This window comes from Coregonus lavaretus, assembly GCF_964263955.1.
Source record: "Coregonus lavaretus genome assembly, chromosome: 3".
Classification (NCBI taxonomy): Eukaryota; Metazoa; Chordata; class Actinopteri; order Salmoniformes; family Salmonidae; genus Coregonus; species Coregonus lavaretus.
In genome coordinates this window covers 44,514,970-44,541,644 of record NC_139990.1, presented here as the reverse complement: position 1 = coordinate 44,541,644, position 26,675 = coordinate 44,514,970, and the positions used below count along the sequence as shown (strand labels likewise).

The 26,675-nt window shown below is 45.0% G+C and overlaps 3 protein-coding genes and 1 long non-coding RNA gene across 5 annotated transcripts in view; all 4 read left to right on the top strand.

The window, feature by feature from the left end:
- LOC311118698 (serine/threonine-protein phosphatase 6 regulatory ankyrin repeat subunit A-like) overlaps positions 1–2,475 on the top strand; it is a 38,187-nt gene extending 35,712 nt beyond the window's left edge. The window contains exons 23-26 of the mRNA XM_084157661.1: positions 36–118; positions 213–295; positions 421–512; positions 718–2,475. Coding sequence (XP_084013787.1) covers positions 36–118; positions 213–295; positions 421–512; positions 718–1,010 — 551 coding nt within the window. The 3' untranslated portion in view covers positions 1,011–2,475. The remainder of the gene's footprint in view (positions 1–35; positions 119–212; positions 296–420; positions 513–717) is intronic.
- Positions 2,476–3,004: 529 nt separating this feature from the next.
- LOC311118748 lies at positions 3,005–7,671 on the top strand. Of its 2 annotated transcripts, none has more exons than XR_014611848.1 (3): positions 3,005–3,106; positions 5,328–5,410; positions 7,597–7,671. It is a non-coding gene; the product is annotated as an uncharacterized lncRNA (long non-coding RNA). The 2 variants fall into 2 exon arrangements; XR_014611849.1 differs by lacking the exon at positions 7,597–7,671 and adding an exon at positions 5,962–6,367.
- A 3,672-nt stretch (positions 7,672–11,343) lies between these two features.
- Positions 11,344–14,786, top strand: LOC311107438 (uncharacterized protein; the record flags this gene model as incomplete). Its single annotated transcript, XM_084149929.1, has 4 exons — positions 11,344–13,404; positions 13,690–13,898; positions 14,241–14,328; positions 14,602–14,786. Exons 1-4 carry the CDS (start codon positions 11,475–11,477, stop codon positions 14,784–14,786), a joined length of 2,412 nt encoding a protein of 803 aa, XP_084006055.1. The 5' UTR covers positions 11,344–11,474.
- Positions 14,787–15,555: 769 nt separating this feature from the next.
- LOC311118439 (2-hydroxyacyl-CoA lyase 1-like) lies at positions 15,556–24,983 on the top strand. Its single transcript, XM_084157628.1, has 18 exons — positions 15,556–15,623; positions 15,785–15,852; positions 16,243–16,347; positions 16,464–16,504; positions 16,826–16,906; positions 17,072–17,144; positions 17,333–17,410; positions 17,588–17,682; positions 17,982–18,094; positions 18,668–18,803; positions 19,358–19,463; positions 20,237–20,320; positions 20,900–21,001; positions 21,291–21,445; positions 22,273–22,431; positions 22,729–22,836; positions 22,967–23,153; positions 24,480–24,983. Exons 2-18 carry the CDS (start codon positions 15,802–15,804, stop codon positions 24,510–24,512), a joined length of 1,707 nt encoding a protein of 568 aa, XP_084013754.1. The 5' UTR covers positions 15,556–15,623; positions 15,785–15,801; the 3' UTR covers positions 24,513–24,983.
- The last annotated feature ends 1,692 nt before the right edge of the window (positions 24,984–26,675 follow it).

The window sequence follows — 26,675 nt, the reverse complement described above, 5'->3', positions numbered from 1 at the left end:
CATTGAGTTTCTTTATGTTTCTCTGTCTGTGTCAGAGCTGTTGGTGAGCAGTGCCAAAGCAGAACTCACCCTGCAGGATGCAGTCAAGAACACTGCTCTTCATCTGGCCTGCAGTAAGGTGAGCATCCCCACATCAAGATGACGTTCATCTGAACAGTTGGCTCTCTCTGGTTTAAATTTTGGTCTGACATGTTTGACTCTGGTTTTTAAAGGGGCATGAAACCAGTGCCTTGTTGATATTGGAGAAGATTACAGACAGGAACCTCATCAACTCGACTAACGCAGCCTTACAGACGTACGTATGGTTCAGCTGTATTAATTGGGCCCTGGTCAGAAGAAGTACACTATATAGGGAATAGTCTGGCATTTGGGAGGTATCCTCATTTTCTGCTGGCTAATCTGACGGTACTTTCTCCTCAGGCCGTTACACGTTGCAGCCAGAAATGGTCTGACGGTGGTGGTGCAGGAGCTACTAGCGAAGGGTGCTAGCGTGCTCGCAGTCGATGAGAATGGTAAGATCCATTACGCTAACACTGTTTTCTTCTGTACTTCTCTTCTCAATGTGTCCACAAATGTTTCTCTCTAATCCACTGCTTGGTTATTGTCTTAACTTTGTATCGCCTAGCCTGGTGTTATTTCATGTTTTTCAACAAAAGCGTTGTAGTAAACGGTGATGCTCCTGAAGTGACCCTCTGCTGTTCTGTTTGAACCCCTCAGGTTACACGCCTGCCTTGGCCTGCGCCCCCAACAAAGACGTGGCGGACTGCCTGGCGCTGATCCTGGCCACCATGATGCCCGTGTCCCCCTGCAACCCGGCGCCCAGCCTGTCCTTCAGTGCCATTAACCACTACACCACCAGCCCCTCCAAGAGTGTGACCTTCGACAGCCTGCCCGTGCTGCGCAGCGAGCACAGCTCCTACTGCAGCTTCAACAACATCGGCCACCGCGACCACGATGGAGGCTTCTACAAGGATGAGGACCTCAACGACTCAGACTCAGAGACGTACTGAGGGTGGTGGTGGTCGCTGCCCAGGAGGGGAGCCAAGGGCAGGCGGATGGACAGTGAAGTGGGGCAGAGGCCACAAACAAATACACACATACACACCGTGTCTTAAATCACCACAGCCAGCTTTGGGAGGGCACGAGCCGAGACAGTCCGCACAGGAGCCTTAAGAGTCCCGCAGATGGAGAGAAAGAAATGGAGGGAGGGAGGGAGAGGGGGAGGCACAACAGGCTGGCTGGCCACACTCATCCTCTCGTACCACCAGGTGTCCTTCCAGCAGATACTGGACTTCAGAGGAACTGCTGCTGCTATACCCCACCTTTACCTTTACCCACAAAGGTCCTAAACGGTAGAAACTGTCCAGCCAACAGACAGACGGACACCTTATGACGGCAATAACCTGTAGTCCTAGGAGATAGTAGCACTTCACTGAGTGAAAAACAGACATGGACCAAAAGATGTGGAAGAAGCCTTTTCAAAACCTGTTTTGACAGTAGAAATGGGATTGAGCGTTTTGGGCTGAGAAAAAACATAAGGAGTGATGTTTCATTTAAGTTTTATGAGAGTGATGGTCATGTTTATCCGCACACTAAGACAGTCAACGCACCTAGCCTCTTGTCTGTAATCCATGTGGAAGGAGGGGAAATCATTTATTTTTTATGAACAAACATTTTAATAAAATCATTCATGTCTTAAGCTCCTGACCCTCTGTGGGAACCAAAAAATCGTAGTATTTGCTCTCATTAGTAATTTCGAATAAATTCCATCCCCAATGGCACCCTATTCCCTTTATAGTACACTACTTTTGACCTGGGCCCATAGGGTTCTGGTCAAAAGTAGTGTACTCTATAAAGAATAGGGTGCCATTTAGGATGTAGATTTTGCATACTGGTATGTGAGCAACAGGACTTTTAACATTTGCGTTATTAAACCTACCTGTCCTTTGCCCTCTAGAAAATATTTTAGAAAGTAAATTATTCATTCATGTATTCTTTCTTGTGATATTTATGTCATCATCATTTTGTGCCTTCTTTAGTTACTGAGTGGAGGTTAGGAGAGTAGGGGCAGCTGTATGAGCGAAAGCAATGATGCACACTAAGTATTACAACGTTTGTGAAAAGCACTGATACTATTCCGAGGCATACGAGGCGGAAAACATGCCTCCCTTGGAGAGGAGAAACACTGTAAACCAATGGTAGGACAGCAGCATTTAGATTTTCTTCTGTTGAAAAAAAAAAAAAAAACATCTATATTATTTGTCTTGGTCTTATAATCAATGTATTTTGACAGGTTTTGCTTGCTTTAACTTCTTCAAAAAAATGAAACCACTCAATCCTTTTATGTGATGGCTTGTTCAAACCCCCGTTTTTTTGTCTCTTTTTGAAAATCATTTTAACTGGAAATATGTACAATACATATGCTATGTTAGTCAAATCAGGAACAGGAGGTTCACAGGTTTTTCGTGTCCTTTTTTTTCTTTAAAAGGATGAAACTAGCATGTACATATGAAATAGTGACTGAATTCGAAACTCCCATGAATTCTTTCAGTATCTGAAGATTGCTGTATATTTTATGAGTAATAAAATAAAGAAATGAGTTATGTTATTTAATAATGAACTATGGGTTATCTGTTTTATGTGACAACCGCAGTATCAATTTTTAGGTGTCAGGCAGTGACAGTGGTGCTAATCCCAAAAGAAAGGCTACAACGAGGAACAAGAAGTCTATTGGCAAAGTGATGAAAATTGCATTTACTTTGGCCTAACGGTGTGGGTTATGTATTTTATTTTTCATGGCGTCCTCAACATTACAGTTTTAAGGGCAACAATAGCCTACATTTGTTTACAACTCGCAGGATTTCCATACGTGAGCTTTCAACAGCACAGAGCGTTGCATCAGCACGAGATCGGAAGTGCGTCAAATCTTTACAGCATTGTTACGTCATCACTGATAAACGTTGAAACTGATCAGAAACCGCTGGAGCAGTTCAGTCTGATCCTCGCTAGTGCTGGAGGAATGCGTTTGTTTTCGCTCTGGATGCGCGTTCATTTTGGCAAGGAAATGTGCTGATTTTGCAAGGAGATGGAGAATAAAGAGTGCAAGGTAGGCATGTTATTTATTTTTTAAATCTTCAATTATAGTAATTACTGTGGATTAAATATTGTTTAACAAATGAAATAATGTGCTATTCATGCTGTAATATCAAACTAGAAAGCCTATGGCCGGGGAGTCATGAGAGTTGGCTAAAGGTACAGTAGAATCTGCTGTGGGTCAAATGGGGGTCAAAGGTTATGGCATCACCTTCATAAATACGTCCTAAATGGCACCCTATTCCCTATGTAGGCTAGTGCACTACTTTTGACCAAGAGCCATAGAAGGGTTGGCTGACGTCACGAAAATGATGCTCGCGCATCGATGGCTGGAAGTCGTGTATCTTGTTATGATTCTGAACCTCAGCTAACAACAAGCTGCCATGTGGGGAATCGTAGCTCTGTGGCATGTTTCAGCTCATTGTATGGTGTTATTGATACCATGTCTTGTTTTGAGGTGTTTTGACTGATATCATGTCTATGCAATGGCTAAAATTCGCTACCTAGCTAACCAACAACAACTGTAACAATGTATTTGAGACGAGTTCATTGTTCAAATGTATTTATGGTTGCAATAAACATTTAGAGACTAAATATAGTTTACATGTTGTCAACAGTCTAAGCAAACCCTGTCTATTTTGCCCCATAGTTGCATGCCAGTTTTGTTGCTAAACAACCAACCCCTCTATAGAGTCCCACAGTGGAGGTGTCATAATACCCATAAAACCTAGCGGTCAAACAGGGAAATGGTTCCAATCGTTTTTCCACCATTCATTTTTCCCATAGGCGATTTTAGAAAAACATAAAATAAGGGCTGTATTTCGTGTAGGCTTACCCTGGCGTGACGTTTTTGTAACCATGTAAATCTCTCTCGGACAAGGTGACTTTTATCAGTATATTCGGCTCCATTTACTCTCAGATTCGAAAATGCTAATTAGCATCAAAGTAGACATCATGCAAAACTACAAATCCCTGCAAGCTCCTGCATGTCATCTCTAGCTGACACCTTTGCTAACAGGTATTGTGTCAATTTAAAACTTGCACTAGACAGTTCACAGAATTGTCAATTTAAAGAAATGCAGCCAATTTATTCATATACTACATTTAGCTAACATTAGATAGTTAATCCAGAGATTCTTACCTTTGCCTCGATCAGCATGATCATCATGGCATTTGTAGTTCTTTATGATAGCCACATTAGCAGCTAATAAGCATTACATTTTTGGGAGGTAAATACAAGAGAATATATTGATAAGTCACCTTGTCCTAGAGAGATTTACACGGTTATCAAAACGTCACACCAGGGTAAGCTACACGAAACACAGACCTTATTTTAAGTGTTTCTAAAATCCCCAATGGGAAAAATGAATGGTGGAAAAACTCAATTGGTAGAGCATGGCGCTTGTAATGCCAGGGTAGTGGGTTCGATCCCCGGGACCACCCATACGTAAAAATGTATGCACGCATGACTGTAAGTGGCTTTGGATAAAAGCGTCTGCTAAATGGCATATTATTATTATTATTATTATTATTAAAACGATTGGAACCATTTCCCTGTTTGACCACTAGGTTTTATGGGTATTATGACTCATACTGTGGGACTCTATAGGGCTCCAGCCAAAATAAGTGCACTATATTGGAAATAGGGTGCTATTTCGGACACAAGCATAGATATGATGCATTATGATGTGACCATAGAAATAGAATCACTAGAAAGGATAGAGCCTCTGACCATGGCAATTTGACTGGTAAACTGAACTGTACACCTGATATGATGTTCTGGTGATTCTATTTCTATGAATATGATGCATTATGATGTGACAATGAGAGTTGGGTTAATGGTGCTCTCAAGGCAACCGGGAACTCGAAGAAAAAAAACTAGGTCAAATCATGACGTCTGTGATCTTCAGGTCGGAAAGTCGGAGCTCTAGAAAGATGCCAGAGTTTCCGACTTGGAATTCCTTTTTACATTTTGTGGTGGTAATTTTACCCCCTTTTCCTCCCCAATTTTTCGTGATATCCAATTGGTAGTTACGATCTTGTTACGATCTTGTCTCATCGCTGCAACTCCCCATCAAAACGATTTTTCCCAGTCGGAGCTTGTTTTTTTTCCCGATTTCCCAGTTGTCTTGAACGCACTGAAGTCGGAAGTCAGAGATTTCCCAGTTGTTTTGAACACGGCAAAAGGCGACACAGTAGGTGACATCTAAACATGACTTTGTGCTGTCTTTCAGAGGTCAGAGGTCAGTGGGAATGACCTCACCCTCATAGACCTGGATGACCCCATCAATGGTGCTGATGTTATGAAGGAAGTCAGGTAAGTGATTTACACTAATGACACATTTGTGACTGGTTACAGGATCACATAGGCCTAAAGATACAGATTCAGTAGTAGGTCAAAGGTCACCGCCTATGGAGAGGTAGGCCCAGAGCTATGTATTTATAGAGTTGGGACATTGAGATATAAACTCAGCAAAAAAAGAAACGTCCTCTCACTGTCAACTGCGTTTATTTTCAGCAAACTTAACGTGTAAATATTTGTATGAACATAACAAGATTCAACAACTGAGACATAAACTGAACAAGTTCCACAGACATGTGACTAACAGAACAAAGGGGGGGTCAAAATCAAAAGTAACAGTATTTGGTGTGGCCACCAGCTGCATTAAGTACTGCAGTGCATCTACTCCTCATGGACTGCACCAGATTTGCCAGTTCTTGCTGTGAGATGTTACCCCACTCTTCCACCAAGGCACCTGCAAGTTCCCAGACATTTCTGGGGGGAATGGCCCTAGCCCTCACCCTCCAATCCAACAGATACAGGCTCTTCGCTGACCATGGCAGAACACTGACATTCCTGTCTTGCAGGAAATCACGCACAGAACGAGCAGTATGGCTGGTGGCATTGTCATGCTGGAGGGTCATGTCAAGATGAGCCTGCAGGAAGGGTACCACATGAGGGAGGAGGATGTCTTCCCTGTAACGCACAGCGTTGAGATTTCCTGCAATGACAACAAGCTCAGTCCGATGATGCTGTGACACACCGCCCCAGACCATGATGGACCCTCCACCTCCAAATCGATCCCGCTCCAGAGTACAGGCCTCGGTGTAACGCTCATTCCTTCGACGATAAATGCGAATCCGACCATCACCCCTGGTGAGACAAAACCGCGACTCATCAGTGAAGAGCACTTTTTGCCAGTCCTGTCTGGTCCAGCGACGGTGGGTTTGTGCCCATAGGCGACGTTGTTGCCAGTGATGTCTGGTGAGGACTTGCCTTACAACAGGCCTACAAGCCCTCAGTCCAGCCTCTCTCAGCCTATTATGGACAGTCTGAGCACTGATGGAGGGATTGTGCGTTCCTGGTGTAACTCGGGGCAGTTGTTGTTGCCATCCTGTACCTGTCCCGCAGGTATGATGTTCGGATGTTCCGATCCTGTGCAGGTGTTGTTACACGTGGTCTGCCACTGCGAGGACGATCAGCTGTCCGTCCTGTCTCCCTGTAGCGCTGTCTTAGGCATCTCACAGTACGGACATTGCAATTTATTGCCCTGGCCTCATCTGCGTGAACATGCCTTAGGCATGCTGCAAGGAGGCATGAGGACTGCAGATGTGGCCAGGGCAATAAATTGCAATGTCCGTACTGTGAGACGCCTAAGACAGCGCTACAGGGAGACAGGACGGTGGCAGACCACGTACGGGCATCTTCGCAGTGGCAGACCCTGGGCATCTTTCTTTTGGTGTTTTTCAGAGTCAGTAGAAAGGCCTCTTTAGTGTCCTAAGTTTTCATAACTACCGTCTGTAAGCTGTTTGTGTCTTAATGACCGTTCCACAGGTGCATGTTCATTAATTGTTTATGGTTCATTGAACAACATTTTACATTTTAGTCATTTAGCAGACGCTCTTATCCAGAGCGACTTACAGTTAGTGAGTGCATACATTTTCATACTGGCCCCCCGTGGGAAACGAACCCACAACCCTGGCGTTGCAAGCGCCTTGCTCTACCAACTGAGCTACAGGGGACTAGCATGGGAAACAGTGTTTAAACCCTTTACAATGAAGATCTGTGAAGTTATTTGGATTTTTAGGAATTATCTTTGAAAGATCCTGAAAAAGGGACGTTTCTTTTTTTGCTGAGTTTATGTATACATTACATGACACAGTAGATATCCATATGACAGCTGGCTCCCCATGGGCAATATTGACATTTTAAACAATGCTATGTAACTGAACATCTATAATTAGAATGTACTTATAATGAAAGGATAAATGAAAGGCTCCAAGGCGCTAACATGGAGTCCTTTTAAAAGTTGGCAGAATTCTCTAAATATTTGGCTCTGGATAGGCCGAGTCATCTCAAGAGTATTGGAGCCTATTCTATATATCTATTCTAATTCTAGAATGATTCATTCTAATTCTATGATTCTAATTCTAGAATGGGAACACATCCTCACACTCACATTATAGCAGTGACCTAAGAGAGATTCCTTTTTCTCTATCTAGATCCCATAAAGATCACAGAGAGGCTGAGAGACTGACCAAGTTGGACGAGGCTGTTCTAGAGACAGATACCCCAACTCAGTCACAGGAGGTTGAAGGAGAGAGTGAGTTGGACGAGGCTGTTGCCATCCCATCTCAGTCGCAGGAGGTTGAAGGAGAGAGTGAGTTGGACGAGGCTGTTGCCATCCCATCTCAGTCGCAGGAGGTTGAAGGAGAGAGTGAGTTGGACGAGGCTGTTGCCATCCCATCTCAGTCGCAGGAGGTTGAAGGAGAGATTGAGTTGGACGAGGCTGTTGCCATCCCATCTCAGTCGCAGGAGGTTGAAGGAGAGATTGAGTTGGACGAGGCTGTTGCCATCCCATCTCAGTCGCAGGAGGTTGAAGGAGAGAATGAGATGGACGAGGCTGTTGCCATCCCATCTCAGTCGCAGGAGGTTGAAGGAGAGATTGAGATGGACGAGGCTGTTGCCATCCCATCTCAGTCGCAGGAGGTCGAAGGAGAGAGTGAGATGGACGAGGCTGTTGCCATCCCATCTCAGTCACAGGAGGTATGATGTATTTTTCTATTACATGTATGAAATTTCATTTAGATATTTTGTGTTTTAATGACGCAAAATTGAATTCCAGCCTAACTCTGCTTTCTGTTGTCGCCATCAGGCTGCAGTGGTGACCTTCACTACCGTGACCCACAAGGATGCAACCTCCCAGACCAGCCTCACCCTCAGCAGGGGAAAGAGAAGCTACCCAGACCTACACACCTTTGTGCAGGACATGAAGGACGAGTAAGTTGCTCTTTGGCTTCCCCATGCATCCCCTAGATATGTTCCCTGTCTCAATTGCATACTCCTCGTGTCCTCTCTTCTCGCCTCCTCAAAACCCATTGGATGAGAAAGCCAGAGGTCCCGCCCTTCTGACCTTCTCATCCAATGGGTTTTGAGAAGGAGGTGAGGAGATTGAGAGTCTCCTATAGTCTCGGGCAAATACAAAGGACTCAACGGACCAAATAACCAATCAGGGATGTCTGGGTGTGGCCTAGTTCCATAGAGGTCCATCCATAACGTAATCTAAGATAATAGAGGTAATTTCCATCCATAACGTAATCTAAGATAATAGAGGTAATGTCCATCCATAACGTAGTCTAAGAGAATAGAGGTAATGTAATTCATTGTGTACTTGCATTTATTTACTTTTCAGCCATTGGAATCTGCTGAGTGAGAATATGCGTGCCGGGGTGAGTTATAGTCACCTCTAAAGTAGTTAATGTTGGTAAAATGGACCAAACATTCATTTGTGGAAATCCTGCAGGACCTTTAATCCTGAACCACTGCTTTAATTGACAAGTTTGAGTAAATGGTTCTAAGTTTTCTATCAGTGCAGCCCCTTTAACAAACTAACTCTGTATGGTCTTTTAACATTGCAGATGAGCAGACATGAGTTTAGTGCCAAGTGCATGGATATTGTAGCATGGGTGATGGAGTCTACATCCACTGTGGTTGTTCCCGCCCTTGACCTCACCATGCAGATAGAGCTCTCTGATTCGCCAAGCTCTTCTGGATCAGGAAGTAATGAGGCAGGAGAGGTGACCTCTCTTGGCCGCAGCGTCAGATTCAGCTGTAGTGGAGGACCCAGCAAGTGCACCAGCGCCAGAACCGCCTGCAGCACACGCACTCCCACGCCTTTCCCCTCCTCTCACAGGTACCTAGCCCAATTCCCTCCTCTCACATGTACCTAGCCATATCCACTCCTCTCACAGGTACCTAGCCCTATCCATGCCTCTCACAGATACCTACCCCTATCCACGCCTCTCACAGGTACCTAGCCCTATCCCCTCCTCTCACAGGTACCTACCCCTATCCACGCCTCTCACAGATACCTAGCTCTATCCCCTCCTCTTTTTGCAGGTCTTTCCTGTTATAGGTACAAATATCCATTCCAGATCCACTTAGTGAGAAATACTACTTAGATACTACACAACCACTCTAAAAAGTTTACTCTAAATGTTAATGTTTGGTCTGAGTGTGGTTTGAGATGGTTCACAATGCTTCCTTTGAATAACAATAACAAGGTTGAGTTTGTGTCCCAAATTCTTGGATCATATTTTTTATTTTGTTACCATGTACTATTCATTTCTGTTGTGCATTCTGCAGGTCCATGACCTCTTTGCTGAGTGAGAACGAAGAGCGATATGTCTCCTCACCTGAGGGTGGCAATAGAGAGATGAGACACAGACTACACTCAGCACCACTGAGATCTGTGTTTGGAATCTCTGAGGACTCTGTCTTCGACATGGTCCAGAGCGGCCAGTCGCAGAGTGACATCGTACTGCCGCCGAAACGAAGTAGACAGGAGAAATACAGACTTAGCTAAATATCAACGGACGGCAAGTTAATGATGGGTATTGTCGAGTTGGTTATAAACCTTCTCACCTCCAGATTGGCTGAGCTAATGCGAAGTGTCAGTCAGGGAACTCTAGATCCGCTGACTGGAAGTATCTCAGCAAGTCAACAGTTTGTCCAAGAGATGCTAAGCATGGCGACTTCTAAGATGTATTCCCATGCCATAGAGCATATTGCGCTCGGCCACAAGTCTCCCCTTGAGTTAGAGAGGGAGCTTGAGGCCATCTTGGGTCCTCTGGCTGGACAGGTCATAGTCATCATCATAGATAGCATCACCAAGGCTAAAGCCAACGGAGGAAATGAGGGGAGAGCGACCAGCCCCTTGACCTATTTTCTAACTGCCATTTCGGCAGAAATACAAAGCCTAGTGGTTCACAGATCGGCTAGCAGACCATCCACCAGACTGTCCAACAACGACCCACTGCTGAACATTTCCAAATCGAAGGTCTTAAGATCAGTTCTGCTCAAAATGGCAGAGCTCTTTGGCCAAGGTCAAAGTGAAACCTGTCTAGTTCCACTAGTCCAGAGTCAGTCCAACAACTCCATTTGCGACTGGACTGTGAATGCAGGCACCATTCATCCAAGTACATTTCTGTCTGACAACAGAATGACAGAAGTGTCATCCGATGTTGTGGATCTTGTACTTGAGGTTTTTTGGACAACAGGATTTTTGGATAACAGGAACCCGTCAAGGCCACAGAGTGCCTGCTCCCACAACTCAGCTAGTGGAGCAATAGATAAGAGAGCTCTTGCTGGGGACTTGGTCAGACAGGTGTCTGTCAAACTCAGCCCGTTTGTCTCTGAGAGTCAACTCTCCACCATGTCCATGACAGATCTGTCATCATCTTTTTCTGACTCCACCTTGAAGCAGTTGTGTTCTCGCTCTGTTGTTGCTCTGGCAACTGCCTGTCAAGCAATCAAAACAGAGCTCGAGAACCAGAGACCTACCAACCTGGCAGCCAGAGACCTACTATCGTCTCTGGTAGAGACCATTGAGGACATGGATATCTCTGACATCCTCCAGGGCCCGTCTGCCATTTTGGAGGAGGCTGCTGTGATAAAGCACCCAGAGATGTCCACCTCGACAATATACAGATCTCTGCTTCTCGACTCATCTCTCGCCTCCTCTAAGATGGTCACTGAGAGCATTATCTTCAACAACCCATGCCCATCAGAGGAGAATGTGAGTATTCAGAAGGAGCGCCCTGCTGATAAAGTTGACATCCTCCTTGGTCAGCCAGTGGAGGAGTATATTGTCAAAGCTGAGCAATGCATCACTCAGGTCATTCAGGATGCAGCTGTGACATATACTGCTGCGCTGGATAAAACCGACACTTGTGGGAAACTGTCGGAAATCCTATCTGTCCATGTTTCCTCAGAGAATATTGAGGAGGCATCCTCTGATCTCTTTGGTGGAATTATTTCCGACCTGCATGAGGTATATGAGGTCAATAAGGCCTCCAAGCGTACGAAACCAGGTCGCAAAATGTTCTGGGTGGAAGTGAGTTCAGGTTCCCAGAAGATTTACACCAAAACCCTGGACAAACTAAGGAAGCTGTTCACCTCCAACCATCTCACTGAGGGAAAATATATTCCTGTGCAAATCGAGCTCTCTGCAACTGGACTACTTGTAACTGAGGCCACTGTGGAGGTATCTCCTGTAACTGAGGCCACTGTGGAGGAATCTCCTGTACAGAAGACAGACAGTAAGACCCCTTCTAAGTCCTCAGCCCACCAGCTCACCCTCGACACCTGCACTAAAGGGGTAATCAAACAGGTGATCTCGGTGCTGAGGGTGGACACTTCAAAGGAAGACTGCTCCGCTTCCGTTGGGGAGAGCAAGACAAATTCATCCTTCGACTTCAACCAGAAGTTGGACTCGATAATTTCGAAATTGGAGGACCTCACCATTTTGAGTGATGTGACGTCAGCCGAGATTGCCACACTCATGCGATCTCTTAGTGCAGCCAGCAGAACCTCTAACATTTCCATCCAGAGCTTTTACAGTACTGAGTTCCGAGCTAAGGCCAAACACATTGTGAGTGAGACCATTCTCAGAGCTGCTAGCAAAGCCAACCATTCTTTGCTACAGGGCATGCCTAGCACCACCTTCTCACACCATGTGGTTTCTACAGCCGAAGATATAGTAAATATTATCATGCAAGACCTTGAAAGTGTATCCCAGTACACTGTGGACGACGCAGACTCCTTCCCACTAGGAGAGAAAAAGCTGGAGTCCCAGCTCAAACCCAGAGTTGTCTTTGACAACTTATTGGATGCTGCTCAAACCATGTACCACAGAGTAAAGGATAGACTGAACATCTTTTTCTCTTTTCCACCAGTGTCAGTCACCACAGCCAAAGATGTGCTGGACTCCACCCCTGTGGAGACACTCAGACGCATTAAGTCCCCTGACACTGCTCTTGTTGAGGACAGGAGCCGCCCTCCCTCTGTGAGAAGTGAGAAGCCTTTGTCAAAAGTCTGTTTGGCTAAAAGGTCTAAAGCCCTTGTGTCTTCAAGTGGCTCTTCAACAGACCACCATGTAATTGACACATGCAGTGAGGATGTCACTCTGCCCACCAGGAGTATGTCAGTTGTGAGCAACAACAGTTTGAAGAGAGCCTCTCCTCTCCACGGCAGTGGTTTGAGTGAAAGTTGCAAACCTCTTGTGGCTCTAAAAGACGTAACAGTGGCAGTCAGCCAAGAAGGCTTTAGCAAAACTGCAAAGAAGATGCTCAGCTTGATCCTAAATGTGATCAAGTGTAGAGTGGCCAACTCTGAGAGTTCATCTGTTGGGCAGATTGCAAGTCAGGAGTGTCTGATAGCCACTAACATGTTAGACTCTTTACTGGAGAGCCTTGACCAGTTGCCTGACATGAGCGCTGCCGATGAGATCACAAGGACAGAATCCCATACCTCTATCGCAATGGACGAGACAGGTTCATGGTCAACGCTTGTGAGCCAACAAGAAATAAACATATCTGACACCAATATCATAGTGAAAACTATAATGGACACATTGAAGACGGACGACCCAGAGATGACTTCAGCAGAAGAAAATCTGGATAGGCTCCTGTCAGTTGAAGCCCTTCAAGGTGCGTCTGACAACCTGATCGCAAAGGTCCACGGTCTCATTCTGGAGATAACCATAAGCCGCCAGCTTCAATCCATGGCTGGCCACAGAAGCCTCTCTCCACCAGCGCTGCCTAAGCCAGCCCTGAGGAAGCTGTCAAAGGACGATGCCTCAGAGCTCATTTACAACTTTGCCCAGACTTCTGTTAGGAGACTCCTGGGGCAGTGTATGGGAAGGCCTATGCCACCCTCGGCTGAAATGGTTTTGGATCAGGTCATCAAGTTGATGACAGACGTGGTGATGGACAGCCTGACTTATGGGTCCAAGTCTGCAATGGAGGATGGTAAGTGAAAGTATCTATTTTCATCTGCATAGGACTTAATTGTAACATGATGCTCAATACATTGCGTTTTATGATGTAAAATTCACTGGTTGTGTCCAGAATGGCACCTTATTCCATATTTAGTGCACTACTTTTGACCAGACCCTATGGGCCCTGGTCAAAAGTAGTGCACTATAAAGTGAAGAGAATGCCATTTGGGACACAGTGACTAACTTCCATGGCTGCGTCCTCTTCTCCCAGTTATTGTACACAGGTCGGTCACACTAGCGTGCTCTTCTCACTCAGACACCAGCAATGCCGCAAGTGACATCATTCATGGTGTTGTAGCTGACCTTAATGCTACTGAGGAATTCCCTGCCAGGAGCCTTAGCCCGGCTGATGTAAAGGCTGACGGCATGGCCCGCCTTCCCTCTGCCAGAGGGGAAGAGACTAAGAAGAACAGGAAGTGGCATTTCCTACCGAAAATGCATACGTTTCCAAAGATCATGATTAAGGTAGGGTGCTCTGTGTTTTGAGATTACCTCTGTAAGGCAGGGCTGAAATTTACCCTACAGATTCACTACACACCTATTGTCTCTCAGCATTAGAACAATACTGTTGTCATTGTCTTGAGGAGGTTGAGTGAGGACGCTGTAATACAATCCTAATACACATGGGAGAGAGTCAATGGGTATGTCCCAAATGGCACCCTATTCCCTATATAGTGCACTACTTTTTACCAGAGCTCTATGGGCCCTTGTCAAAAGTAGTGCCTTACATAGCGAATAGGGTGCCTTTTGGGATGCACACTCTGTATTTTACACAGTCTCAGTTGTCCTGATGTGTTTTGTCAACAGCTGTTCAAGACAAAAGGGGAACCGAAGAGCCACCCTGAACTGGATTGGCTGCCTACCAAACGTCTCAGAGAGACTCATATTTCACAGGGTAAGTGATAAGCATCGATGTTATATTGATATATCACCCTATGACAAGCTTGTTAAAACAGTGACAACAGATACAGGCAGACGGACGGACAGACATGCAGACAGACAGACAGGCAGATGGACAGACAGGCAGGCAGATGGACAGGCAGACAGACAGACGGACAGGCAGACAGACAGACAGGCAGACGGACAGGCAGGCAGACAGACAGGCAGACAGACGGACAGACACAAACACACACATTCATTTTCTGATTATGAAATGTTCTTATGACAGATGCTGAGTGTGAGGTTCCAGAGGTTCCATCCACTTCCCCACCCAAGGAGGACCTGACAACCACACCGGCCCCTGCTCCCCAGGAGTCCCAGTCCCGTAAACGCCCTCTCATAGTCAGGGTGTTACACGCTCTCTCCAGAGCCATCTCCAAACCATTCAGAGGAGCTTCTGGGAAGAAGAATTAGCTAAATGCCTGATTTCGTTAATATTATATTTTAATCAGAGCCTTTATTTAATAAAACATTACTGCATTGATTTCTGTCTATAATAGTCTTAATGTATGTGCACGATAACGGTAAAGTACTTCAAACCACATAGTCAAAAGTATTCATAGTGAAGTACCGTTTATTATTATTGATTGTGGAAATACACATAATACAGAAAAGTTGTTGTCACATATAAAAAAGGGTGCCATATATATATATAAAGACAGACATAAAGGAGAAAACTCTGTAGACCAGTCACATTCTCAAGCCATAACTAAATCCATGAATGGATCTCCTATAAGATGACAGGAGAACTTTTGTAACACTTTCTATGAAGCCTATATCTATAATGCATACACTCAAGTCATTTACATTTTACATTTTAGTCATTTAGCAGAAGCTCTTATCCAGAGCGACTTACAGTTAGTGAGTGCATACATTTTTTTTTCATACTGTCATACACTCATAATGACTTAATTGAGTTAAGTGTTAAGTTAAGTGCAGTTATAAACACATAATGAGGGCTTGTTATGTATTTCTTGCAATATAAAAAGAAAAAGGCTACTAGTTTATTAAATATTCATGACTGCTCTTGCACGGCTCATGTCCACACTGCAGTACAGCAGGGGGCAGTAATGCACCATAACGTTGGATGCCGACTGCCTATAAACCCCACTGAAGAAGAAAAAGAAGACGAAGAAGAAGCACGGCTCATGTGATTGGCCGTGAACCCGGAAGTGGTATTAACGTGTAATACTTTAGACAGGAGCAGTAGTGCCAGAAGAAATCCTGTCACTCAAATTTTAACTTTGTGGAGTAAGTGGCTATCAAAATACCTATCGCTTGTAGCTACTCATGTAATGCATGCTGGAAAGCAGACAAAAACTAATGATTTGCAAGAGATCTAAACACGATTTATAAGCTACTGAACAACAAGTCCAAGAATTCCTTGCTAACCTCGTTTGCACTTTGAACAGATTTCTCGACAATAATAATGGAAGATGTGACTGGGGCTCAGCTCATTGCAGAGGCACTAAAAGCTCAGGTAAAGTGTGTGCAATTTATATAAAACAGTGTTATACTGTGTAACCGTGTTGCTAAGAATATATTAGTCGCTGATCATGTCCTTGGCAGTGAGAATGTAGCACTACGAGTTGTGAAAGTGTGCCAAAGGTCATTGCACTGGTATAGCTAACTATGAATATTGTTGTAGCAAAACATTTAGATGTTTATGTGGAATAGCATATGTTAACTCCCTTGTTGATGCATGCCAAAGTGTGTGTCAATGCAAAGAAAATCTAAACTACATTGTAACAATTCATATACAATTCAGTATGAAAATGTATGCACTCACTGGATAAGAGCGTCTGCTAAATGACTAAATGTGTTTTCTTTTTAATGTAAATATAGTGTATCTACACGTATCTCTCTACAGAATGTAGAATATATGTTTGGAATAGTTGGTGTTCCAGTCATTGAAGTAGCTATGGCAGCTCAAGCCTCAGGAATCAAGTATGTGGGAATGCGCAATGAACAAGCCGTAAGCCATCTTTTTATTTTTTATGAATTCAGAATCTTCTCATGACATTTTTGATGTGATTTGGTTGTGGAGACACCAGTAATACTGATATGTTGTTGTAATGCGTCATCCAACAGGCTTGCTATGCTGCGTCTGCTGTTGGTTACCTCACTGGACGGTAGGAGGATTCTCATTAGGAGAGAGCTTTAGAGATACTGTCTCTCCTCTCTGAAATCCCAGACCTATGTTAAAACATTGTTAATGTGGGAAGCGACCCGTCTGCCCAGGGAGACTACTCTCTCCACACTATACTAAACCAGCTCTCCCTAAATCATGTGATATTAACTACCCTTACATAGACTACAGGAGCGTGTAGTGTGTGAGGGTCCGTTTCATAGCTTTTTTGCATTGCTAATTATGTCTGCCTGGCTGTCTGACCCTTTGTGTGTGTGTCTGCCTGTCTTCCTGTCTGTCCCTCTGTCTGTCTGTTCCTCTCCAGTCCAGGTGCGTGTCTGGTTGTGTCTGGACCGGGACTCATCCATGCACTTGGTGGAATGGCCAACGCTAACATGAACTGCTGGTATGCTAGAACTCCACAAACAGAAGACCCTACTACTCATGTTCAGTGGTCCTTTCAAAAGAAGGGATGCTATCCGCACACTGCAAAAAATGATCAGAGGACTCCAATTTCTTGTTGTCTCAGCTTGTCAGTTGATGTCATTGTGTGATACCTCTCTCTCTGTAGGCCTGTGATTGTTATTGGAGGCTCCTCCGATCAAAACCAAGAGACCACTGGGGCATTTCAAGAGTTTCCACAGGTACCGATTCAACCATGACATTTCTGACTATTGAACATTAGGGGGTGGTTTCACGGGACACAGATTAAGCCTAGTCATGGCCTAAAAAGCAAACTCAATAGAGAATCTCTGTCCGGGAAACTGGCCCTAGCAGTTTCATTGCTGAAAGAGGAAATAATTTGTTATTTGTGGTCCTCTTTCTCTGTCAGGTGGAGGCATGCAGACTGTACAGTAAGTTCTATGCTAGGCCTAGCAGTCTGGATATGATATCCTCAGTGGTAGAGAAGGTATACAGTCTACTCTGACTCCCTCTGTTTAGTCCTCTTCATATCATTTGGTATCACCTGCAATTGTCTGTTTTCTGACCTCTAATTTTCCAGCTTAGCAAGGTACCTTAACTGCTTCATAAGAGCACAGCACAGCCTTAATTGATTCTGAATGGAAGGGTGTTTGGTCTGTCTAAGGCAGTACGCACTAGCATGTATGGACGTCCAGGTGCTGTATACGTAGACATATCTGGGGACATGGTCAATGCTAAATTGGACAGGAGCAGAGCCAGGTTAGTGGCTATCACTGTCTTTCATCCATTTAAAATGTATACTAATGTGTTACTGTTGAATATGTATACCTCTGAATTCACATCACCGTAGTCATTTTTATTTTATTTTCTTATACCTTTTAACGTCTGAAGTGAACCAGAAATTAAATTAGTTAGAAAATATAGCACTATATCAAAATATTCTCATCAGAGAATAGCAATAAGCCTCGATAGACCTTCATGATTTATTTACATATGCAATAAAGTTGCTAGGTAACATGTTTAATGTTTGACCTATTATTTACTATTTCCTTTGTCAGAGAGGTGCCCTGTAGTCCACCTCCTCCTGTGAGTATGGCTGACCATATGGCGATCACAGAAGCACTGGCGGTCCTGAAAGGAGCCAAACGGCCTTTACTCATCATTGGCAAAGGTAGGCATTGTTTTTTTAATAGCCAGATAATCTAGGGGAAACAGAACTAAAATCTTGCATAATTGCGTCAGATACTTGGTTAAGGTCTGGGGAGATGTTAAGAGAAAGATACTAACGCCACTTGCGAAGTCTCCACCCCCCTAAACGGAAACTCTCTGCAAGTTTATGGGCCAAATGTCCCCTCCCCACACCTGCGAAATCGTGATTTGTCCAAATGATTAGTGGTGAAAAATCTGCGTACCGGAACAAAGTTGTCACATCCCAGTCTGTTGACAGACGCTACTTCCAGTTATGTTACGTGCGTCTGTCCAGGAGAGATCAATAGCCAGCTGAGACGCACTGTAACACATATAGCACTGTACCAAGGTTCAGTTGAAAACAGGGCCACGTTCAGTCAACAAACATTGTTGACATGATTTCTCATTCTACCTGTCCGAGAGGCACGTTCGTTCTACATGCTATATTTCTATCTGAACGTTGCACAACGTTTTGCTCAGCTGAATGCATCCCAGTTGTGAAGGTCAGTCTGTTGAAATCCGTGTGGCAGTGCCCTCTGTCTGTGTCCCTCTGCAGGTGCAGCCCATGGAAGAGCAGAGGGGGCTCTGAGGGAGCTGGTGGAGGGGTGTGACCTGCCCTTCCTGCCCACCCCCATGGGTAAAGGGGTGCTGCCTGATGATCACCCCAACTGTGTTGCTGCTGCCCGCTCCAGGTCAGCCTCTCCTTCTCTCAGCTGGCATCATATTAATGTACAGACCATTGACTGTATAAGTAGGACCAAGAATTTCCATGACCATATGAATGGACCAGGAGAACTCTGGGCCTTCCTGAAATCCCTATCTATAACTAGTCTCTCCTGGCCAGGTCATGTCAATGTAAACTGGTGTCAATCAACTACACTACTCATACAACTAGCCTCTTTTCATTACATTTTGTTTTGTTCTATCTGATTGTGTTATTTTCCCTGCTCTCCTCCTCTCTTCCTATCCTCATCTTCCTATCCTCCTCCTCCTCTCTTCCTATCCTCCTCTTCCTCTCTTCCTATCCTCCTCTTCCTCTCTTCCTATCCTCCTCTTCCTATCCTCCTCCTCCTCCTCTTCCTATCCTCCTCATCCTCTCTTCCTATCCTCCTCCTCCTCTCTTCCTATCCTCCTCCTCCTCTCTTCCTATCCTCCTCCTCTCTTCCTCCTCCTCTCTTTCTATCCTCCTCCTCCTCCTCCTCCTCTTCCTATCCTCCTGGTTCTATGGTCTTGGTGGGGACTGCAGAGCTCTGCTCCAGTCTGATGTTGTGGTCCTACTTGGTGCCAGGCTCAACTGGATCCTGCACTTTGGCCTTCCCCCCAGGTTTGACCCCCATGTAAAGGTCATCCAGGTAGGTCAATGGTCACCAGTAGTTTTTTTTTTTGTCCTTCTTTTTTTAGGATTCCAGATTTTCTGCTAATTCCGTTCTGATTTCTGGAATCTTCCAACAGGGATTTCTGGGAATTTTGGGAAAGTAACTGTAATTTTGCAACCCTAGTCACAGGTCATTTCATAGTGAACTACAGTTCATTGTAACCAGGTATAAAGGTATTTGAGTCAGTCTTTCGGATTTAGTCTATCAATTATATAGCTTCTCTATAAGTCTTTGTGGTCTCTCCAAATAATGTCATGTCTGTCATAGTGCTGTACAGTACATCTATATTTAAGCAATAAGGCCCGAGGGGGTGTGTTATATGGCCAATATACCACGTCTAAGGGCTGTTCTTACGCACGATGCAACACGGAGTGCCTCGATACAGCCCTTAGCCGTGGTATATTGGCCATATACCACAAACCCCAGAGGTGCCTTATTGCTATTATAAACTGGTTACCAACGTAATTCGAACAGTCAAAATACATTTTTGGTCATACCCATGTTATATGGTCAGATATACCACGGTTTTCAGCCAATCAGCATTCAGGGCTCGAATCACCCGGTTTATAAAAGGGAACGTGTGTGTCAGCCTTAGCATTATGTGGTGGTGCCTGGTTATTTCTGTTGTGTTTAGCTTGAGGTTTGGCCACTCCTCCAGCTGCTGTTACAGGTGTCACGCACGGCGCTCTTCCTGTTGTGTCGTTGCTGGTATGTTGTAGTAACGTTCCACATACGTTATTTATGTCAAGGTTGATCTGTGTGCTGAGGAGATGGGGAACAACGTGCAACCTGCTGCTGCTCTCCTGGGGGACATCAATACTATTGTCAAGCAGGTAACACAACTCAGTCCTGGGGGACATCAATACTATTGTCAAGCAGGTAACACAACTCAGTCCTGGGGGACATCAATACTATTGTCAAGCAGGTAACACAACTCAGTCCTGGGGGACATCAATGCTATTGTCAAGCAGGTAACACAACTCCGTCCTGGGGGACATCAATGCTATTGTCAAGCAGGTAACACAACTCAGTCCTGGGGGACATCAATGCTATTGTCAAGCAGGTAACACAACTCAGTCCTGGGGGACATCAATACTATTGTCAAGCAGGTAACACAACACAGGCATCTAATATCTGCCCTATATCTGCATATCATTTTTTAAAGAAACAAGCATTGATTGTCCTGCAGCACAGCAATGTGAATTATTATATGGATTATAATGAATGGACATTTATGTAAGACATTTCTAAGAGTACAAACTTCAGAAGCCTTTTTAAACCTCAAATACTCTACACGTTTTAAATGTCCTGCATTGCAGGAAAGTTCTCCTGCAACAAGGTGATCAAATTAAGATCCTACATCTGTACTTGATTCAGTTTGTTTAGTTTCTACTCCTCATCTTTACATTCAGCTCCTGGAGTACGTTCACAAAGATGGCTGGAAGTATCCAGCTGATACAGAATGGTGGACCACGTTGAAAGAGAAGATGGCTGCTAACGCAACAATGACAAAGGTGTGTTGGTGTGTCCGTCTGTGACCTAAGCAAGTTAGATTCTGCCTGTGTGTCTGTATTACTGACTCTTTGTTATCTGTGAAATAACTTGACTTAAATCCAACCGGTAGAATACATTATGGTACAGATGTAGTATTGCTCTTAAATTCAACAGGTAGAAGACATTATGGTACAGATGTATTCTGAGTCTTGTCATAGGGATTCGAACCGGCCACCTTTCGGCTACAGGTCCAACAACTTTGCTGTTTGGTACCTACCACCCCTGATTTGATTGTGTTCCTCTCTCCAGGCGTTAGCTCTACAGTCGACAACACCCATGAACTACTACCAAGTGTTCCACCACATCTCCCAGCTGCTGCCCCACGACTGTGTCATCGTGAGTGAGGGGGCCAACACCATGGACATCGGGCGCACCATGTTGAACAACTACCTTCCTCGACACAGGCAAGGCATGCCGCCTCACACAGAGATCAAAGGTCAAATCCGCCAAGTATCCCGTGCCTTTGCCCTGAAGACAAGTAGGAATGAGTTGGGATCTGTTGATAGTTCTGCCTGAGAAGACTTCTCAATGTAGTGCTGCCTGACAGGCTGACTAGAGGACTTCTCAATGTAGTGCTACCTGACTGGATGACTGGATGACTTCTCAATGTAGTGCTGCCTGACAGGCTGACTGGATGACTTCTCAATGTAATGCTGCCTGACAGGCTGACTGGATGACTTCTCAATGTAATGCTGCCTGACAGGCTGACTGGATGACTTCTCAATGTAGTGCTGACTGACAGGCTCACTAGATGGACTCTTTTAGCATTTTACATTTTAGTCATTTAGCAGACGCTCTTATCCAGAGCGACTTACAGTTAGTGAATGCATACATGTTAATTTTTTTTTATACTGGCCCCCCGTGGGAAACGAACCCACATCCCTGCCGGCCAAACCCTCCCCTACCTTGGACGACACTGGACCAATTGTGCGCCGCCCATGGGTCTCCCGGTCGCGGCCGGCTGCGACAGAGCCTGGACTCGAACCAGGATCTCTAGTGGCACAGCTAGCACTGCGATGCAGTGCCTTAGACCACTGCGCCACTCGGGAGATGTTGTTCCTTGCTTCCTACTTAACACACACACATACACCAACTACGGTACCTTTACACACACTGAGCTCTTATTAATGCAGCCTGGTGTCTGTGTGTGTCTGTGTGTGTGTGTCTGTATGTGTCTTGGTCTGTGTGTGTGTGTGTGTGTGTGTGTGTGTGTGTGTGTGTGTATGTGCAGGTTGGATGCTGGCACCTTCGGGACGATGGGGGTGGGTCTGGGCTTTGCCATCGCGGCTGCAGTAGTGCAGAGGAACCAGAACACAGGCCAGAGGGTGGTGTGTGTGGAGGGGGACAGTGCCTTTGGATTCTCTGGGATGGAGGTGGAGACCATGTGCAGGTTGGTTCAGTCAAGGTCTCTCTCGCATAGCAAAACGTGCTTGTAGTATTCACAGGTCTGGTGCATAGGAGAATAAAAAAATGTATCAATTTTCCCTAAGTGTCAACCACCTAACCTAGTCATTGATGCTCTCCCTGGTCATTGATGCTCTCCCTGGTCATTGATGCTCTCCCTGGCCATTGATGCTTTCCCTGGCCATTGATGCTTTCCCTGGCCATTGATGCTCTCCCTGGCCATTGATGCTTTCCCTGGCCATTGATGCTTTCCCAGGTCATTGATGCTCTTCCCTCTGACCAGGTATAAACTCCCAGTGGTCATCATCGTGGTCAACAACAATGGGATCTACAGCGGAGTGGACGCAGAGACGTGGGAAATGATGGGGAAGATGGGAGATCTGACCACTGTGTGAGTACATAGGGGTTTGGGTTTAAAGGTCAATGTGGGACTGGGCCTACTCTGACTGGTTATGTCCAGGTCAGGATTCCCTCTAGTGAAGGTATGTTGGTCATCTTCTCCTCTCCCCTCTTCTCTCCAGAGCCCCCCCTGTGACCCTGCTGCCTGAAGCCCGCTATGACGAGGTCATGAAGGCCTTTGGAGGACGAGGGTTCCTGGTGCGGACAGAGGAGGAGCTGCGTAGTGCCTTACAGCTCAGCCTCAGTGACTGGGAGAGACCTAGTCTCCTCAACGTCCTCATAGACCCCTCCTCAGACAGGAAGCAACAGGTATTCCCTGGTCTATACCAGGCAAATTCAAATCAAGACCTCAAAGCCAGTTCTAGTGTTGTTTATGATGTGTATCTAGTGTAGGAAAGTGTTGTTTATGATGTGTATCTAGTGTAGGAAAGTGTTGTTTATGATGTGTATCTAGTGTAGGAAAGTGTTGTTTATGATGTGTATCTAGTGTAGGAAAGTGTTGTTTATGATGTGTATCTAGTGTAGGAAAGTGTTTATAATGTGTAAGAAAGTGTTGTTTATTTCTGGTCCTGTAAGGCTGCAGTCATCAAATACACTCTTAATGGGGCCTCCCGAGTGGCGCAGCGGTCTAAGGCACTGCATCGCAGTGCTTGAGGCGTCACTGCAGACCTGGGTTTGATCCCAGGCTGTCACAAGCGGCCGTGACCGGGAGACCCATGAGGCGGTGCACAATTGGCCCAACGTCGTCCGGGTTAGGGGAGGGTTTGGCCAGCCGGGATTTCCTTGTCCCATCGCTCTAGTGACTCCTTGTGGCAGGCCGGGCACCTGCAAGCTGACTTCGGTCGCCAGCTGGACGGTGTTACCTTCGACACATTGGTGCAGCTGGCTTCCGGGTTAAGCGAGCAGTCTGTCAAGAAGCAGTGCGGCTTGGCAGGGTCGTGTTTCGGAGGATGCATGGCTCTCGACCTTCGCCTCTCCCGAGTCCGTAGGGGAGTTGCAGCAATGGGACAAGACTGTAACTACCAATTGGATATCACAAAATTGGGGAGAAAAAGGGGTAAAAAAAAAATATATATATATATATATATACAGTCTTAATAAAAAAGGGTTCCAAAAGTGTTCTTTGGCTGTCCCCATAGGAAAATTATTCTAGGTATAACCCTCAATGTAGAACCCTCTGTGGAAAGGGGTTCTACATGGACTCCTAAAGGGTTCTACCTGGAACCAAAAAGGGTTCTTCAAAGGGTCCCCTATGGGGACAGCCGAATAACCCTTTTAGGTTCTAGATGGAACCTTTTTTGTACCATCAAGGTAGCTACGGTCAGCTCACTTCACCTGAATGTTGAATGCTAATGTTGCCTAAGAACAGGGCTGTCAAACTAGTGTCTGCTGGTTTCTGTTATTTCCTGTCCGATTAAGACCTAGACAACCAGGTTAAGGGCGTTCCTAACTAATCAGTGACCTTCAATGATCAATCAAGTAAAAGGGAGGAGTGAAAAAACCTGCAGACACTCTGCCCAACATAGAATGAGTTTGACACATGAGCCTGACTGCATCCAACCACGTCATTTATCATTCCTCTCCTGACTGTCCATGGTCTGTCGCTCTGTCTGTCTGTCTGTCTGTGTCTCTTAGGAGTTTCCATGGCTGACTCGCTCCAACCTGTAGCCCCAAGAGGAGAGGTCTGCTGTATGGGACAGTGAGGAAGACCTGCTTCCTTCTCCCACCTGATGGAGAAATTGGCTACGTCCCAAATGGCAACCTCTTCTCTATAAGGTTCATTCTCTATGGGCCCTGGTCAAAAGTAGTGCACTAAATAGGGAATATGGTGCCATTTGGTATGCAGCCCTTGTCAGTGAAGTTTATCTCTCTATAACATGGTGTTGGGAGACAGTGACAGCTCCTCACTCTGCCATGAGCAGGCTGCATTTAATGTGTTTTTGTATCTAAAAAATAATGTTCCTATGAAATGTTTTAATCAAGTCACATTTACTACAAGGTAGTATTACATTTTTGATTTTGTAAATTTATACCATGATTAAGATGTAGATTTGTGACAAAATGTCAGGTATATTTGTCTTTGACTTATTTACTATACTTGTACAAGTGTAATTGAAAATAAACTTTGTTGCAGACAAACTACAAGATAATAGAAGTTATTTTAGAAAATGATAAAGTGATGTCAATGTCTTGCAGAGCTGTAGAATATAGGACGCTTTCCCAGTTCCTTTGGGAGTATAGGAAATTATTCTGGGTCCTGTTCAAGATCTCCCCAGTCCCTCAGTCAATTTCCTGTGACTTGTCCCCAACAATACCCAGGTAACTGCTGGTATTAGAATGGTATGGCTCACCAGCTGAAAATGAGCTCATGTGTAGCATGTGGTCCAACGCAACTCCTTCCTCTTACCCCTCTTCAGGGTTCCCCTGTCAAGGAAACATCATGGCTGTCATTGGTTAATGAGAAATGTGTGCCATGTCAGTCTGTGTGACATTGGGTTGGAATCAGTGGAGGCTCCTCAGAGGAGGAAGGGGAGGACCATCCTCCTCAGTGAATTTCATAAAAATATAGTGAAACATTAAAAAAGTTAACCTTTTTAGATAAAACTATACTAAATATATTCACGTCACCAAATAATCGATTAAAACACAGTGTTGCAATAAAGGTCGACAGTGGCCTCAACAGAACTCTGTAGGGTAGCACCATGGTGTAGCCGGAGGACAGCTAGTTTCTGTCCTCCTCTGGGTACATTGACTTCAATATAAAACCTAGGAGGGTCGTGGTTCTCACCCCCTTCCATAAATTTACACAACTTCCAGAGGACGTCCTCCAACCTATCGGAGCTCTTGCAGCATGAACTGACATGTTGTCCACCCAATCAAATGATCAGAAAATGAATCTAGTACTGAAAGCATAAGCTACAGCTAGCTAGCACTGCAGTGCATAAAATGTGGTAAGTAGTTGACTCAAAGAGAGAGAAAGACAATAGTTGAACAGTATTGAACAAATTAATTTCTAAAAAAATTAAGAAGCAAGAGAGAGCGCTAGCTATATATAATTTAATAAGCGTCCGGGTTAGAGTCCCGCTCCTTGAAAGCGGCAGCTCTACCCTTTAGCTCAGTGTGGATGTTGCCTGTAATCCATGGCTTCTGGTTGGGGTATGTACGTACGGTCACTGTGGGGACGACGTCATCGATGCACTTATGGAATGCTAATGAAGGGTACTTTCTGGAATACTAATGAATAGAGGTAAAGGATGTGGATGTGAGGAATGGACCCCAGGAACAGGAAGTCATGGCTTCAGCTAATTGGGATCCAAATAAAGATGAAAGGTGCTGAACGTACACATGCAGGCTGGAGCTGTAGCGTAAAGCCAGCTAGCTGTCTGTCTACCTATTCAGAATACACTAGAAAATAGTGGTGATCCTACTGGTCATATTTTTTCTATTAATAAAGAACAACGATATAATCAGTTGCTGTCCAAGCCTTTGTCTTCGCAACCGTCCCTCGGAGAGATGGGAAGTGCTTGTCAGTGTTATCATAATGAAACTTAATGGAAAGTTAACAACAGTCTGTGAGTTGGCTAATTTCACCCAGTGAGTTTACTTGTTGGCAGCGTGGATTAAGTCACTGAAGAGTTAAAGGGTTTGTGGCAAGCCAGGAAATGTTCCATCTGGCTCTCTCATGGGCAATCAGGCCCTCAGAGCCTCTGTGCGTCCCAAATGGCACAGCTACAATGTAGTGAACTACTTTTGACCATAGCCCTATGCTCCCTGGTCAAAAGTTAGTGCACTTACACTACATCGTTTGGGATGCAGCAGTGGAAGGGATCC